This window comes from Lynx canadensis, chromosome A2 (assembly GCF_007474595.2).
Source record: "Lynx canadensis isolate LIC74 chromosome A2, mLynCan4.pri.v2, whole genome shotgun sequence".
NCBI classification, from domain to species: Eukaryota; Metazoa; Chordata; class Mammalia; order Carnivora; family Felidae; genus Lynx; species Lynx canadensis.
Genome location: NC_044304.2, coordinates 90,145,328 through 90,161,582, shown reverse-complemented (window position 1 = coordinate 90,161,582; position 16,255 = coordinate 90,145,328). Strand labels below are relative to the sequence as shown.

The window sequence follows — 16,255 nt, the reverse complement described above, 5'->3', positions numbered from 1 at the left end:
GTTCGTGTCCTTACAGGCCACCTTCAATCCTTCTTGGAAAGAAGCAGGTCATAAATAATACTGGTCATTGGACAGAATAGAAAGGGTAAAGAACTTTTAAATCCCTGCTACAGCCTTTCTTTAACGTGGAAATGAACACTGAGAGTCCGTTCAGTGGCCATTGGTAACAGTTGAAATTTGCTGGATGGCACTAACTTGTGTGGGCTGTTGGACTTCTTTAAATCTGGTTCCCAGTGATATTCCTTAAAACTACTGTGTAAGCATAGGTGAGATGTGCTTACGACATACGTATGGTTTTTACTTCTACAGAAAGGTACTTTCAATGGAAAAATTCTGAACAAATTGTAGATGATGTGTTCAATCACATCTGTTTTCCACATTGGGGAAGCTCAATTGCCTGGTTTGTGTCCTACGAGGCCTCACTGTGAACCTGATGGCAGCTCCCCAAACCGGAGGCACAGTGCCTGGGAGAAACCAATGGGTCCCTGGGATGCATGCCCTACAAATTCAGCCCTATTAAGTGATGGCAAATGTTTCAAGATGCTTTGCCATTCTGACCACTTGGCAAGGAAATCCGGTCTAAATCTGGAATATAGTTTTTGAAAGTGTTTGCTTCTACTGTATTCTCCCCTGTGTTGCAGTTCCCTCTATTGGAAGGTAAAGTCAGAGCTGGCAAGAATCAAGGGTTTGTCACTAGTAACAGAGGGATTTCCATAACATACCAGGTGGTGATGTCAGAAATAGCAACACCACAATTTAAGTGTCCAAAGTCCCACTGATATACTGCCTGGAGTATCAACGTTTGCTTAGAATTTAACTCCAAGTGTTTCTGGAACACTATTCTTAAATTTCCAAAGCCCATTAATTAGAAAAACACTCTGTAAGTTTTCAACTGCATTTTTCATAGACCAGTAAAAGCACTTCTACTACATTAAATCAATGAACTTTCATTATCATAAACTGTCAAGTGTTGGCTCCTTCCGTATTGAAATCCTGAGCCTTATGTATTGATCCATTTAAAAGGCACATGTTTAATGGTAATTTGAAAAGAGAACTTTGTGTTGTTAAAGCAAAATCACATCTTAGGTTTAGCTAAAGGTGTCAGGAGTCCTAATTCAATTAGCTTACCTATTCATCTATTTCACAGTATAAAACACTTGCTGATATGTCAGGAATGTCTGTATTCCTTGCATTTCATCCTATGACCTCCGTCAAAGACATGTGATGGCAAAAAAAAGCTGGTTCTTAGCCATGGGCCATTCTCTTGCCCATTGGACAGTGGTCCTGATGGTAACCTCTTGTTTTTCACAAGAGTAGTTTCCAAATAAACACGACAGAAGGGGAATTAATTAAGGAATAAATTAACCCCAAAACAAAGGGAAAAAAAAAAACAAAAAACAAAACCAACCAACCAGTGCATCTTAGATAATTACCTCTGGTGAGAAATTTCTACAATGAAACAATGTTAACAAAAGCATTTTAAAATTGCTGTTGCCTCCCTCCCGGTGATAAAGTCCTTGAACAGTATTGCCTTTTTTTTTGAGGAGGGGAAGCAGGAACAATGAGGGGAGGTTTCAAAACAATCAGCTTTGTGAAATTGCTTTAGAATGAAAAGTCTGGAAAGGAAATAAATAAAAAGATTCTATTTGAGATAACTTTTGAGTTGGAGTTTCCTGAAGCTTTGGCTCTGTGAGGGGATGATCAGGATAGCAGTGTGGGAGGCAAGCTCTCAGGATCCTAATGTTTCCACTATTTGCAAAGTAGTAGAGACTTCACCTTGAATGACCCCCAATGCCTCCAAGAACTGTTTCTCTTGGACTGCAGTTGTTAAAAGTTAAAAAAAAAAAAAAACAACAAACTAACATATAATAATGATATAATAATAATACCAGAGGTGCCTGGGTGGCTCAGTCAGTTAAGTGTCTGACTTCAGCTCAGGTCGCAATCGTATAGTTTATGGGTTTGAGCCCCACGTCAGGCTCTGCACCAACAGCCTGGAGCCTGCTTGGGATTCTCTCTTCCCCTCTCTCTTTGTCCCTCCCCTACTCACGCTGTCCCTGTCTCTCTCAAAATAAATAAATAAACTTAAAAACTAATAATATCAATAATAATATCTACTAAAATCTAAAATGTTAAGTGTTCATTATGTGTGAAACACTATTTTTGCTGTTTTTAAATGTATTGTCTCATTTAATTCCTATAATTACCAGGAAGAGAGTACCATTAATATCTCCAACTTAGACATGAGGAAAGAGGCAATGAAGGCTTAAATGAACCCTGTCTGCATGCAGAGTTTTAAATCACCGAGCTGAAAGTAAAATTTTAGGAAAGCCTTGCTAAAAATGTATAGTTGTAGCATATCTGTGCCATGATCATTGTATCTGCAATATTAAACTTACTAAATACAACTATCATCTTTTCTGGTGATTGACACACTAAAGATGGATTAGTAAATGGATTTCTAATGCTGTCACTCTGCTTTTGTTGAGGTCAGGATGATGTTTCCTTCTCTTCTGCATTAGCTATGAGCATAGGCTGTGGCAATACTTGGCCCTCTGATGACTCTGTGTGGACTAAGAACAGAGCCCTCTCCTCATCTGGAATGGCCATGGGTGCCCAGCTCTGTGAACTTGGTTAGTTGTCTCTGGACAACTCTAAGCGCAAACGAAGTAGAACCCATTTGTGTATCTTTGTGGTATCTTTTGATACGGAAATCAAGGTATCTTTTGTGGCCCATGTGCAGGCAGTAGAGGAGGGGAGAATGGGGGGAAACTTTTGTCGCTTTGCTACATCATCGTCCTTTTGCATCAAACCCAGTTTTCCATTGTAAGAAAATGCTTATTTGAAACTTATAAACACCTAGACTAATCTGGAATAGGTGGGTCGTGGCTGTGACCCCCCGAGTCCGAGATTTGTTTACCTGGTAGAGGCATTATCCTTGGTGCCCTCGGTACACAGGCAAAAGGATGCATTTCCTAAACTCAAGTGACTTATCGGTTGGTGGAAAACTAGATCTGCAAATAAACAATGGTATTTAATAAGATAGTAGTGGTGATGTGTGTTTACGTTGTGGGAGCTTGGGAAGCGTTTCTCAAGAAGGGTAGGGTTGGAAGTGAGAACTGAAGGTAGGTGGGGTTTGGGAAGGCCTACAGACAGCTGAAGAACATTACATCCCAGGTGGAAGAAACACTGTGTTCTCTCTTTCATGAAAGAATGTGCAGATCCTCTCTGGGAGACTCTGAGAAAGCAACTTTCCAGGGAGACTTCAGAGGCAGGCTTGATGTTTTACACTGATCTAAATGTCTTTTTCCTGTTTATCTCCACTGCCTTCTGCTCATTCTGTCATGCTCTCTGGTCTCCTAGGGCTTATGCTGTCAATTGATACTCAGGTCCTATTCTTACGCCTGTTTTATATATGGGTTTGATACCTCCTCCTTTGCTTATACAGGCCTCAGGGACTCCTAAGAGGTCTATTTTTTTAAAAAAAATTTAAGGTTTATTCATTTTTCCAAGGCAGAGACAGACATGAGGCAGGGAGGGGCAGAGAGAGAGGGAGACACAGAATCCGAAGCAGGCTCCAGGCTCTGAGCTGTCAGCACAAAGCCCGACACAGGGCTTGAACCCACAGACCGTGAGATCATGACCTGAGCTGAAGTCAGATGCCTAACCGACTGAGCCACCCAGGAGCCCGCTAAGAGGTCTATTTTTAAATTTTATTTTATATTCTGTCTGCTTCATGTTACCCAGACCCTACACAATAGTATTCTTGATGTTCCTAAAATATAAATGCTTAATAGATGCTTATTTTCTGATGAAAAATGATTTTCGTGAGAGCCCTGGTTGTAATATGTAGGTAATTGAGATGCCGGGTTCACCAAACTCATAAAAATAATACCATAATCAAGTGAAATAACAATTGGCTGGGCTTCTCCAAAGTGAGCCTGACAGAGAAGAGCCAATTATTTATTTGCTTCATATTTGAGATACTACTTCTGTGGTAATCCCTTGTATCGCAATAGTAGAGAATTTTGGTTATGCGAGAAGTGCCCTTAAATGCCATATAGTTCAAATACCAACATGAACATGCTGCTTCACTTTCAAAAATGGGCCAGTTTTGCTTGAATAACCCCAGTGACAGAGGACTCACTTCCTCACACCCCCTGCTGTTTCATTTCTAGGACATCTCCCTTATGTCGGCCCTAAATGCGCCTTGTTCTAGATCAGTGATTGCCGGTTGGGAAGGGCCATAGCTCTGTGATTTGGCAAAGCATGGGAACATTTTTGGATGTCACAACTTCAGGTGCTGCCAGCATCGAGTCTAGCGGGTGGAGGCCGGTGATGCTGCTAAATAAACCTCCCAAGCACAAGGGCAGCACCAGCCCAATACTGCCAAGGCTGAGAAACTCTCCTCTAGGTTCACCTTATTGATCCACAGAAAAAGTATAAAATTTTCCATCCGGCAGTCTGTCTGAGACTTGGACATAGTTAACTGCACGAAGGCTTTTGTATATCCAAGTCCTTTGATTATTTTTCTAATGCTGTTATAATAAGACGAGGAATTCGTGTGTGACTCTTCCTAAAGCATTTGAATTTAAAAAAGAAATGAATCATTGGGAGGGAGGGCAATGCTTAATTCAAACTGGCCAGTGGCGGACCGCTTTTGCGCCGTGGAATTGGTGGAGGAATAAGAGAGTGGTGTCTTGATGTGCCGTTCCCCTTGCCCCATCTAGAGAAACTCCGTGAAACCTACTGCAAGGGATTTAGTTTAAGGAGTTATTCTGATCAGAGACATGATGGAAGCAATGTATGGCATTCCAAATCCGCGTCATGATACTAATGTCACAATGACTCTCTCCCAGGGCTAGAAAGGTCCTGAGATATGGATATTGCCTGTAAAAGGGTCTGACTATCCTGGGCATGAGAGAGAGGTAGTGAGATCCTTTCAAGGCTATCTTCTGCCCTTTCTATGAGCTCATCTTTTAGATGCCATCTAACCCAGGCCCCCATTTGTTGCTGAGGTCACTTTAACACTCAGGGACACAACAACCGGGTCAACTAATACCTGTCATTTCAGTTAAAATGTGCTCCAGGTCGGCAAGAAAGACTGAAAAAAATGACACATCCTCTGAAAAAGAGAGAGGAACGTTTTTGGAACAATTCAAGGGACATGTTTGAATGGACAGCTGAGGAGCTCTCATTGTAGTCTGTTTAAAAAAGCACAAGCATGAACAATGCTTCAAAATAAGTACCCTGTAGACAATGGCCCAGCTAAAGGCAACCAACCCGATACTCTTCTTGAATAAATACTATTTTCCCTTGAAGTGGGTAGATTGCAAGCTTATGGGGAAGAGCAGAATCGTCTTAAAGAGAATCACCAGAGGAGGTCAATAGATCCCATGTATATTTGCTAATAAAGAAGGATTTTGGTGCTAGCTTTCATTGATTATCCAGTTAAGAAATCAATACTGTTATAAAGATAAAAGGGACAACCACAGAGTGGTTTGCACTACTTAATAAGAGTGTTGGGAAAATAATTATTAAGGTCTTCATCCATGGTGATACAGTTTAACTCAGTAAATCATTAAGAATTTTCTCTTTCATGCAGTTTTCACCCTCTGCAAACAATGCCTATTGTATGAGCTAACACAGCAGGAGGTATCTCCTTTGCTGACTTCCAGAGAGTTCTTTTCAGTTAGTGAGAAGATAATGAAAGAAGAGGAAGCGGGAGAGAAAGCATCTCCTCAAGCAATCCCACCAAGAAAGCAATCCAGGCTCACATAGGGGGATTATTATCATTCTCTAAAATCCTCTCTCTCAACAGGCAATTTTGTAACAAAAAACTCTTTGGTTTGGGACTGGGCGTTACAATTAGATGATAGGAAGTTTTCAAATTGGGTGGTGGATTTGTGTTAGTACATTTCTTCTCTGGCTTCACCCTCTTTTTTCCCCTCTGCTCAGTTCAAGCAAAGATACTTTCCATTAAATATTCAGGAAGTCAAAAGTAGTTAAAAATGGATTACAGTGTTGCCTGACGTAAATGAATCTTTGTGGCTACCGGCTACATGCTGTTACTACGGTTATCAGACACCGGGGTTTATGAGAAGAATCAGTCCAGGAGTAGTAGGCAAGTGTGAGAGGTACCCTGAAAAATCCACTCTCTTAAAATGTTTTCTTCATTAATATACAAGAGTGCTCTAAATTCAGCATTAGAAATTTATTGCTTTGGATTGCCTTTGACTATGTTTTAAAATTCTTACTAAAAGATTTATTTCAAACGGATAACACACTTTAATTCTTCTTCTTTCTTTCTTTTTTTAAAATTTACTCATTTATTTTGAGAGAGAGAGAGAATGCAAGTTGGGGAGCAGCAGAGAGGGAGGAAGAGAGAGAATCCCAAGCATGCTCTATGTTGTCAGGGCAGAGCTGGATGGGGGCTCGATCTCACAAACTGTGAAATCATGGCCCGAGCTGGAATCAAGAGTCAGACACTTAAACAACTGAGCCACCCAGGTGCCCCTAACACACCTTAATTCTTAGCTCTATAGGTAAGAATTCTCTGAGCTCCCTAAGGGGTCTCCCTAAGACCTCTCTTTGTTCATGATGCCTAGCTGAAAGCAAGACCCTGTGGGGAAGTGTTCCTTGGAAGCTGTCTGAAATTCAGTGTATAGACAAATCACTCCACCCCCTAGTTTACTTTGGCCAGGACCAGTGTGTGGTCTAATGAGAGCCTGAGCAGTCAGGACCCCAGGGGGCTATGGAGGAAGGGGTGAGGCCATCTCTGCATTTCCTCTCCAGCTCACTCCCTTACTGTGTCAAGGCCTTCGTCCTCTGGCCCACGGATATCTGCCACAATATTCTAATTGGCCTCTTCAGATCCAGTGTCTCCTTCACACTGTGGCCCACTTAGCCTTCCTCCAGTTCAACTTTCATGCTATCCATCTTTCTCAAAACCTTTCTAAATGTTGCTTCTGACCTTGTGAGCTATATGAACATATTGGGAATTGTAGTTACTGTTATTTCATAGGAATATTGTACCTGAAGCCAGAGTGTGAGTTCCTTGAGGTGAAGGCTGTGTTCTTTCTTACTTTAGTGGTCTTTCTAACCCTTGTCCTAGTACAGAACACACACAAGGGATATACACAGATTGACTTGTTGATGAAGCATATGGGGCACCAACAATGGCCTCATGGGACTGTTTGGCCACTGGGAAGGCCATGGAGTTGGTTTTAGATGTGGCTCTTCTACTGACTTTTCCCATCATTGTGGGGACCTAATAGTTACCATTTATTGAATATCGTAGTGTTTTGGTGAGGCATTTTCCACAGATGCTATCAATTTATCCTCTCAACAACTTATCAAGGTAGATGCTATTTGCTTATTTTATTTATTTACTTTTAACGTTTATTTTGGAGAGAGAGGGAGGGTAGGGGCAGAGAGAGAGGGAGGCAGAGAGAGAAGCCGGCTCCAGGCTCTGAGCTGTCAGCACAAAGCCCACCTTGGGGCTTGAACTCACAAACCACGAAATCATGACCTGAGCTGAAGTGAGAAGCTTCACTGAGCCACCCAGGGGCCCCTATTTTGCTTATTTTACACATAAGCTAAAAAATGTGGAGTTGGAATCATAACCCCATCTTTCTGGTGGTCAAAATTGACATCCTTCATTATAGCATGATACTTTTGGATTCTTTATTTGTGCTGTGGAAACAGAAAGCATATCAGCATTTGTGACTTTATGTTAATTTTGACCACATGAATGAAATAATAAGCTAGGTCCTTTGATGATTAAGAAGTGGCTTCTTCCCTTGTGAACTCATACAGGATTTTAGTAGCCCAGATTTTTTTTTTTTTAATAAAACAATTTGTCCCTTCCCCCCGCCTTTTGAAGGTACATAGGTAGTAAAAGAGTAAAATTAGTTTAAAAAATCTATTTGCCTGGCATAGTTTAATTACTTTGGCTAAACAGGTATTTACACATCTGGTGTAGAGTGTAATTTATTGCACTGAAGAAACTAAGGTCAGAAAAGCATATATATATTCTCTTACCAGTGGTAATATCAGGTATAATATAAATATTTATAAAATGATTGGCACCCATCTGGTGAGATTATTATTGAAAGATGACAGATACATATTTTTAATTCTCTCTTCTCAAATAGCAAATCCCGTCTCTCCTGACCCAAGTATAGAGATAGTGGCAAAATTAACATAATATGCTTTGAGATGTGCAATATTTTCTATCCACCTAATGAAGCCAAAGGGTGTTTATGAAAAACCAATTATCCTAATTACTCATAATATGAGGGTGTGTTCTGAAGAAGGAAAGAAATTTGAAGTAGCTCATTTAGAGCAGCACAGAATTGTACATAGAATTTTAAATGCCAGGAATCTAGGAGATAGAAATAAGGTTATTCCAATGCAAATAGAGCCGACTTAAGTGGTTTGTGACATCTAGAGATAACATGAATGTAATCTGACTTCCGTTAGTGCTTGGGGCTTTGATTATAGTAATTTGGTAAGAGGCAAAGAACATGACTCTTGGAATCACGGACTTTTATTATTGTGACCTTCATGCCATGGACTTTTATTATTGTGACCTTCGTGCCTCTCACCAAAAAAAAAAAAAAAAAAAGATTGAATGGCAGCTAACATATAGAAACCATATGGAACAGTTGAAAGAGCACAAAAGTACATAAGATTTGAGTTCTAGTTCTTGAGCTGCCTACCAATAGGAGTTTTCATGAAACCAGTCTTTCTGGGACTTGGGAAAATGAGAAGGTTGAGTTAGTAATTTCTCAGCTCTTTTCCATCTCTAAAATTCTGTGACCGTGTGAGTAAAAATTGCTAGAGTTTGAATAATGTGTTCCTTCTTTTTCTAACATAATTATAAGATCCAGTTGTCAACTTTTTATCTTAATTTAAGTCACAGGCTGAATTGTTTCTCCCCTCCCCTCCCCCCACCGCCATGGTAGTAATTCACTGGCTTTTCTGCATACATTTTCAGATTTGCACCATGAGAAACTGTTGACGATTAGTCTCTGAACAAAATGATGCTTTAGTAAAAATTAGTGTAAAAAAACCCCAGAGTTTAGATGCTATTTCTTCTGATGGTTGATTGTATGGATGGCTTCAAATAATCGTGTCACCTTATACCCACATCCTTTGTGATGTAATTTCATAGCACTTGTACTGTGGGCAGGGTATATTTCTCTGCTCCTCAACTCTGGGCTGAGCCCTGTCAGTTGCTTTGGTTAACAGGATGTTAGAAGGAATGATAAAGCAGAAACTTGGAAGGGGCCCGTGTAGTTAACTTTGCATTTCCTTGCACCTCTGCCGTTGCTCTGAGAAGAACACGTCTGAGCTAGCCCAGCAATTCCAGGTGGAGGATAAGGAACAACCAGGAATAGAGCCACCCACAGCTGAACCCCACCTCGATCAGCTCACTCCAGCTGATCTTCAGATCAATTTAGATTCAGATCAATTTATAATTATTATAAATTATAATAATAAATCTTGTTTTAAGTCACTGAATTTTGGGATAGTTTGTTATGCCACAGTAGCTACCGGAGACACTTCTAAACAGTTTTCATCACTAGAGAAATGTTACGTCTGCAAGCCCGTATTACCAAATACCCACTGAAATAATCGATTATATTTTAATATTATCCATGAAGGCAATTATCAGGATATTTTCTTTTTGTTTCCCCAGGACATGAAACCAAAGAGACATAGCATTTTAACAATAGTGCTGGCCAATCTTACCTGTATGGAAACACTGCTGTATGAGCCGCCGATGACCCCTGCAATGAGCAGTGGGATATTCTCTTGGATGGCATAGGATCCATCAGGACACATATACTCAGCTTCATCCACTTTAGTCAAAGATGCCCTGACAAATTCCAGTGATTGCTCTAATGCATAGGTATCCCTTGAGCATGTATCCAAAATGTGCACACCCAACTTCACTCCTGGTAGCAAGTAATTGTCTTTGTTGATTTCATCAATAGCAAACAACATGGCTTCCAGGCGTTGGATCCCTCGGTCCTCATTGATTCGCCCACATTCCTCAGTTCCAGTGCCTTTTTCATTAATAGGAAACAGACCCCCTAAAACAAGGTCACCTTCTATTTTAATTTCCCTCCTCAGAAAGTTATGGTCCCCTAAAGAGAGTAAAAATCCCTTTGAAAACAAAGCTAACATGAGAACTTGGAGTCTTGTCAACATCTTCATGAATCCTGCTTCTGTACCTCCGGGAGATATCAATGGATGAAGCCAATGTTGCCCGCTAGTCCTCCTCTCTCATTTCCAAACTGGATCTTTGGCCTGTCCTTCAAATAAGGGAGGAACAGACTAACAGAGCCTGTTACCAAATTCCTAAAGAGATAAAAATTATATGAACAAAAATGGTAAACAAAACATCAGTGATTACATTGAGGGTCCCCAATCAGACCTTTGACGGGATCATGACTCAAATTACCAGTTAGTAAACACATACTGCACCACTACACCAGGCACTCTCCCCACAGGGATTCTCACCCAGCCCTTACAACACACGGTGACGCAGATCTTAGCGGTTCCATCTCCCAGAAATGGGTACTGAGGACTAAAACAGTGAAGTGACCAGTCAAAGTGTACCTGGAATGGAGGTGATGTTTAGACTCTGGTTTTCCTAATGCCAAGTTCAGTACTTCACCTACTTGGTCATTGACTCTGGTCAGTCAATGGTAGGGCAGTAACTTGGATTGAATCTGTATCCTTTCTCCTTCAGCTACATTTATAGACCAGCCCTTTTTATTCACTCTTTTCTTTCCATTTGGGGACGAAACAAAACACCCAAGTGACCTTTCACCATTTCTGCATTTCTGCCATCACATTCCTGTCCTTCCTTTATTCTAGATACTCTCAGCCCGCTGCAATCAAGATTCTGCCTTCACTGCTCTAAGAAAAAAAAAAAAAAAGGCGGCTCTGGAAAAAGCTACTACTGATCTGCTAAGTTTTCAAATCCACTAACCCCACTGTAGTCCTCATTTGACTTGAACTTCATTGAAATTCTGACTACTTTCTACCTGCTCCAGCTTCCTAGGTTTCTGTTCTCTTTCTTCTACATCTCAAATTTCATTGTTGAACACCTCCTCCCCACCCCAGGCTCGGTCATCCACTGTCAAGGTTTCAACTCTCACTGAAATGATTCCTAGGTTAGCTGCCTGCTAAACAGCCCTGCCTACACATCCCTGTGACACCTCAAGGTCTGTAGGTTATAGACTCTCTCTTATCTCTGCAATTGGATCTTCTTTGTATCCAGGTGCTCATGCCGGAAACCTGCAAGCTTGAACCCTTCCCACTTTCCCCGCTTCCACCCTTAATTAGCCACTAAGTCCTGTAAAGTTTACCTGATTAGCTTCCTTCAACGCCACCTCTTTGTTTATAACCCCTCCGTGCTAGGCTCTTGTTCTCACTAACAGGACCATCGCAGGAGGTTCTACAGACCTGCTGCCCGCCCCCAAGGCACGTTTTTATCAGTTAGGAAAAGATAACCTTACTCAGGTACAACATTTTCAAATTTGTATGGTATCACCTGGACTGCAGATGATGGGGGAAAGTTCCAATTGCCGCCAATAGCTGCCTCCTCCAGCCAGCGTTAGGCAACTCCTGATGTGGCCTCACATTCAGAGGGGTGTAGTCATTACCAGTGGTGGGGTCTGTGCAGTAGACTGTGGCTTAGGACGCTTCCAGAAATCAAGCTTCTTTTTACATTATAGGGTAGAACATAACGCACCTTCAAGGATGCAGGCAAAGCCCTGCCATGATAATCATGTTTTTGACAGTAGGCTGGGGTCTTCCTAGGGAACATTCCTAGGGAACATCCTGGTGTGGAGTAGCCCAGTTGCATGTACACAAGCCAGCAGACCTACCTATCTACCTACCTACCTAGCACCGGAGCAAACACCGGCCGGCCCTTTCGTGCCACTGTGTGCCGCCCTTCTCCCCAGATGAGGTAAGCTTATTATTTTTAGAGTCCGGTGAGAGAGGTGATGGCAGAGATTCCTGGAACATTCTCCTGACAGGGTGCTGTTGCGTGTTTCTGTGTGTGGTTTGGTGTACCTGCCCGCTCTCCTGCTTTTGTACGTGATTGTGTATTGGTGGGGTTTGACGAGGGAGGGGGTCCTCCGGGCTGGCCTTCCACTTGGTCAGGATGTCCGAAAACCACACCAGCTGTGTGCTATCAGCTTTGTCGGTAAATGTTCGTCATCTGAATGGTGGCCTACCCGAGGAGGCACTCGAGGAATGCAGAGTCTTACTTGCCGCTCAGAATGGCCCATCTCCTACCAGTCTATACCGACTTCCTTCAGCCTCTAGGTTGAAGGATTGACTTCTTCGTGCTCCAGAATCTTGTCCCTGGCTAGCTCTCAAGCCTTACTGTTCACCAGGCCCGTCTGCTCCCTCCTACCTCTGCGCCTCAGCCGTTACTGAACTATGTTTACCTGAGAGGACTTCTAGAATGTTGATGGCGCCTGGTGTGGCTCATGTTTTTCCCTTTGCCGTGAATGCCCTTCTATACCCATCTGTCTGGCAAACACCCACTTATCATCAAAGACTCAATAATCACTACCAGGAAAGGCCAAGAATTTTTTCCTCTCGTCCTTCTCTGCTCAAATCCTGCTTTATATTCCTACTGTAGCTACTTCAAGAAATGTTTGCTATTACTATTATAGTTCTTATTTGTTTCTTTGCTCATTGGGAATAAATAAAATGGCACAACATTGAGGATTTTTAAGGCGTGAAGAAAAAAATCAAAACCCAACAATAAAAAAAGAGACAGGAACTAGTTCAGTATGTACTTTAACAGTTTTGACATTTCTCCCTTCTCATGTTAGCAGTGCCCTTTATTTATTTTTTAAAAAATTTTTTCTTTAACGTTTGTTTATTATTGAGAGACAGAAACAGAGCGTGAGCATGGGAGGGGCAGAGAGAGGGGGAGACACAGAATGCGAAGCAGGCTCCAGGCTCCAGGCTCCGAGCTGTCAGCACAGAGCGTGACGTAGGGCTAGAACTCACAAACTGGGAAATCACGACCTGAGCTGAAGTCAGACACTTAACCCACTGAACCACCCAGGCACACCTGCAGTGCCCTTTAAAGCCCAGCTTTCCACATGCTTTCTGTTCCTTTTGCATGAAGCAAGTGATAGATTGTTTTCTTGAGACATGTGAGTCATCCGGGTTTTGTTTTGTTTATTTAGGTGTGAGCCTCAGCAATGACAGCAGCAGTCATTGGAACGCGCAGCGTGAGCCCAGAGACTCTCCGGGAGATCTGCCACGGGGCACTAGAAAGTCTAATAATAAAAATCTTTTTAAGTTTATTTATTTATTTTGAAAGATAGAGAGAGGAGAGAGAGGGGGGCAGAGAGAGAGCAAGAGGGAGAGGATCCCAAGAAGGCTCCATTCTGTTGGTGCAGAGCCCAATGCGGGGCTCAATCCCCTGTACTGTGAGATCACGACTTGAGCAGAAACCAAGAGCTGGACTCTAAATGGACTGAAGCACCCAGGAGCCCCTAATAATAAGTTTTTAAAAAGTTTATACTGTCATATATATATATATATGTGTGTGTGTGTGTGTGTGTGTGTGTTTCATATCAATTTCTGGTCTCTCTTTGATCTCTATGTGTAATTCCCTTTGAAGCAAAACTACCATGGAAGGCAAAAGACACTGTGATCATTATCATGAATGATAAAGAAGCAGAAATTGCTCTATAAAATAATTGTTTTATGTGTCTAATAAAAGAGAAGAGCTAATTAAAAGAAGGTCATCAACACAACTTTACCGTGTATCTGAAAAACAGGTAGGTATCTCTTGGGTCGGTAGAAAGTTTGACTACTCAAAGAGTAAAGACGACCTTACAGTTTATGGAAAGCTTAATTCTCTCTTAAGAAAATGCTCTTGGCCAGGGTGCCTGGGTGGCTCAGTTGGTTAAGCGTCTGACTCTTGATTTCTGCTCAGGTCATGATCTCATGGTTTGAACCCCATGTCAGCCTCTGTGCTCACAGCATGGAGCCTGCTCAAGATTCTCTGTCTCCCTCTCTCTCTCTCTGCCCCTCCCCCACTTGCTCATGCTCTCTCTCTCTTTCTCAAAGTAAATAAATAAACTTAAGAAAAAAAAAAAAAAAGAAAGAAAATCCTCTTTGTCCAAAGCCAACTTGAAAGGCAACATCGCATTACACTGAAAGTAATAATACATATTAGTCTACCTGTTTCACAAGTAGGGGCTGTATTTTATTTATGTTTGTGTATCCAGGGCCTGGCATAATGTCTGCCTGCAATCCAGAAGATACTCAACAAATATTCCTTGAGGGGACAGGGACATCCATGACTAGTATGTTTGCAGATGACTCTTGACTATTTTATTTGTGGCACAGTAAAGGGGAACTAAAGTAGAGAAAGGGGTTCTTTTAGTTCATCGCCCACCCCGTCATCTCAAGGTGCTCTTCTCCTATTACTCTGCTGGTAGAACTACTAACAGGTAGAACTGTAGATACTACTTTGTGAAGTTGCCAGAGAAAAATGCTTCCTTTGTATTTGGAAGGAATACAAATACCTGCTGAGGCGGGCCCCTATGAAGGTAGGAGAGATGTGGCCTCAGGCTGACCTACATTTACTTCAGTGAAAGCTTCAGCGAGGAGAATACTAAATTAGGAACATGCATATTATCCTCTTCCAAAGCATCAGAGACGCATTCACTCATGAAATATTTATTGAACACCTACTAGGTGTGTGCTAGGCCGTGAGCTGGATATGCAGAATATACACTGTAATCGCAAGCAAGTGAACATTATGCCTGCTGTCGAATAACATTCTAAATGCTTAGGTGTTTTTATGCCAAAAGGGACAGAAAGGAACTCATGTCTGTTTCTACCAACTATCTCTGCCATTTATGAAAATCTTCCAAATAAGTTTACCATGGGTTTCTTTTAACATGGTAATTGTTATTAAATGCTTGACTCAAAAAGCAATCCATTACATATTACGTATATCATATACATTTAAAAAGTAGATATACAGATCTTAAAAACAAGTTGACTGACAACACTATGTAAAATCTTTTTCCTTTAAGCCTTCTGACGAGGCATCTTTAAGTAACATTTAATGTAGTCTTGGAGAATTACAAATTAAAAATCAATTAGAGTAATGCTTAAATACACTGTCTTAATATTTTCTTATTTACCTTTTCCTTAAAGCAAAATTTAAAATGATTAAGAGCGTAGGGCCATGAATAATTTAAAGACACTTAGCATTATTTAAAATGAAGCCCTAAGAACTAAAAGAACAGGAAATTAAAATTTAACATTGAAAAACAGACAAACATGCTTAATTTAATGCAACGGTTTATCTGTGAGTAACACCTTATCGGATTGGGGGAAAGGGCAGCAGCCACTTCTTTTCAGGTTCCTTTCATTAGAAATCAGCCAGGGGCACATCCCCCAGATAAACAGGCTCCCTACTGCAGCCACATTCATATGCAGCGGGAGGACTGCAGCTCTGTGCTCAAAGTTCTCTGTTCAGGGATGATGAGTGATGTGTCAACTCTAAACAAGCATGTGTAGCCCTCTCTGCGGGCAACCTGCTCACCGATGTTTTATTAATCGGTGCATTAATAGAATGTCAGAGGTTCGCTGTGAATATAACCCCTGGAATACGTGGGCAAGAAGCATTTGTATACTCTGCGTATGCTAATGTGTACGTTCCTTCCTCTCTTGACTTTGCCCAGGGACACAGTGTCGAAAACGAAATCCAGTTTGATTCAATGAATAAGTCTTTTATTCAGGGAAGATCTAACGCCAGCCACCATGACCACTCTCCCCTAGAAAGAAACCCTTAAGATCTGGAGAAATTTTAGGGTTAGTGATAGCATATGAAATTTGATTGTAAATTTAGCTATAAAATTTTTCGCTGCCAGAATTATAGGCAATAAAAGACATGGTCTTTGTTCCTGAACGGCCATTTTCGATTGGGTAAACAGAGGTTGTAGCTTTCTAACATTTTTAATAGCAGGATGTGTCATGCGCATTCTAATTCCTTTATTTTTACTGTGCAACAGATGTATTTTTCCCAGAATCCTTTAAGAAATTATTGTGAGTAGATGACTATTTAAAATCCAATCATTTTTAGCAAATCTACTTAAAATTTCTAGCTTAAATTACTTTAGCTGTAAGGTGGTCTAATTCCATTTGCTGAATTCCCATAGTTTGTGCTATGTTTATGATG

General features: G+C 41.3%; 1 protein-coding gene across 1 annotated transcript in view; it reads right to left on the bottom strand.

Moving 5' to 3' along the window:
- The window catches only part of GRM3 (glutamate metabotropic receptor 3), a 226,018-nt gene that overhangs the window by 94,400 nt on the left and 115,363 nt on the right, over nt 1-16,255 (bottom strand). Inside the window, exon 2 of the mRNA XM_030307867.1 lies at nt 9,760-10,371. Coding sequence (XP_030163727.1) covers nt 9,760-10,227 — 468 coding nt within the window. The 5' untranslated portion in view covers nt 10,228-10,371. The remainder of the gene's footprint in view (nt 1-9,759; nt 10,372-16,255) is intronic.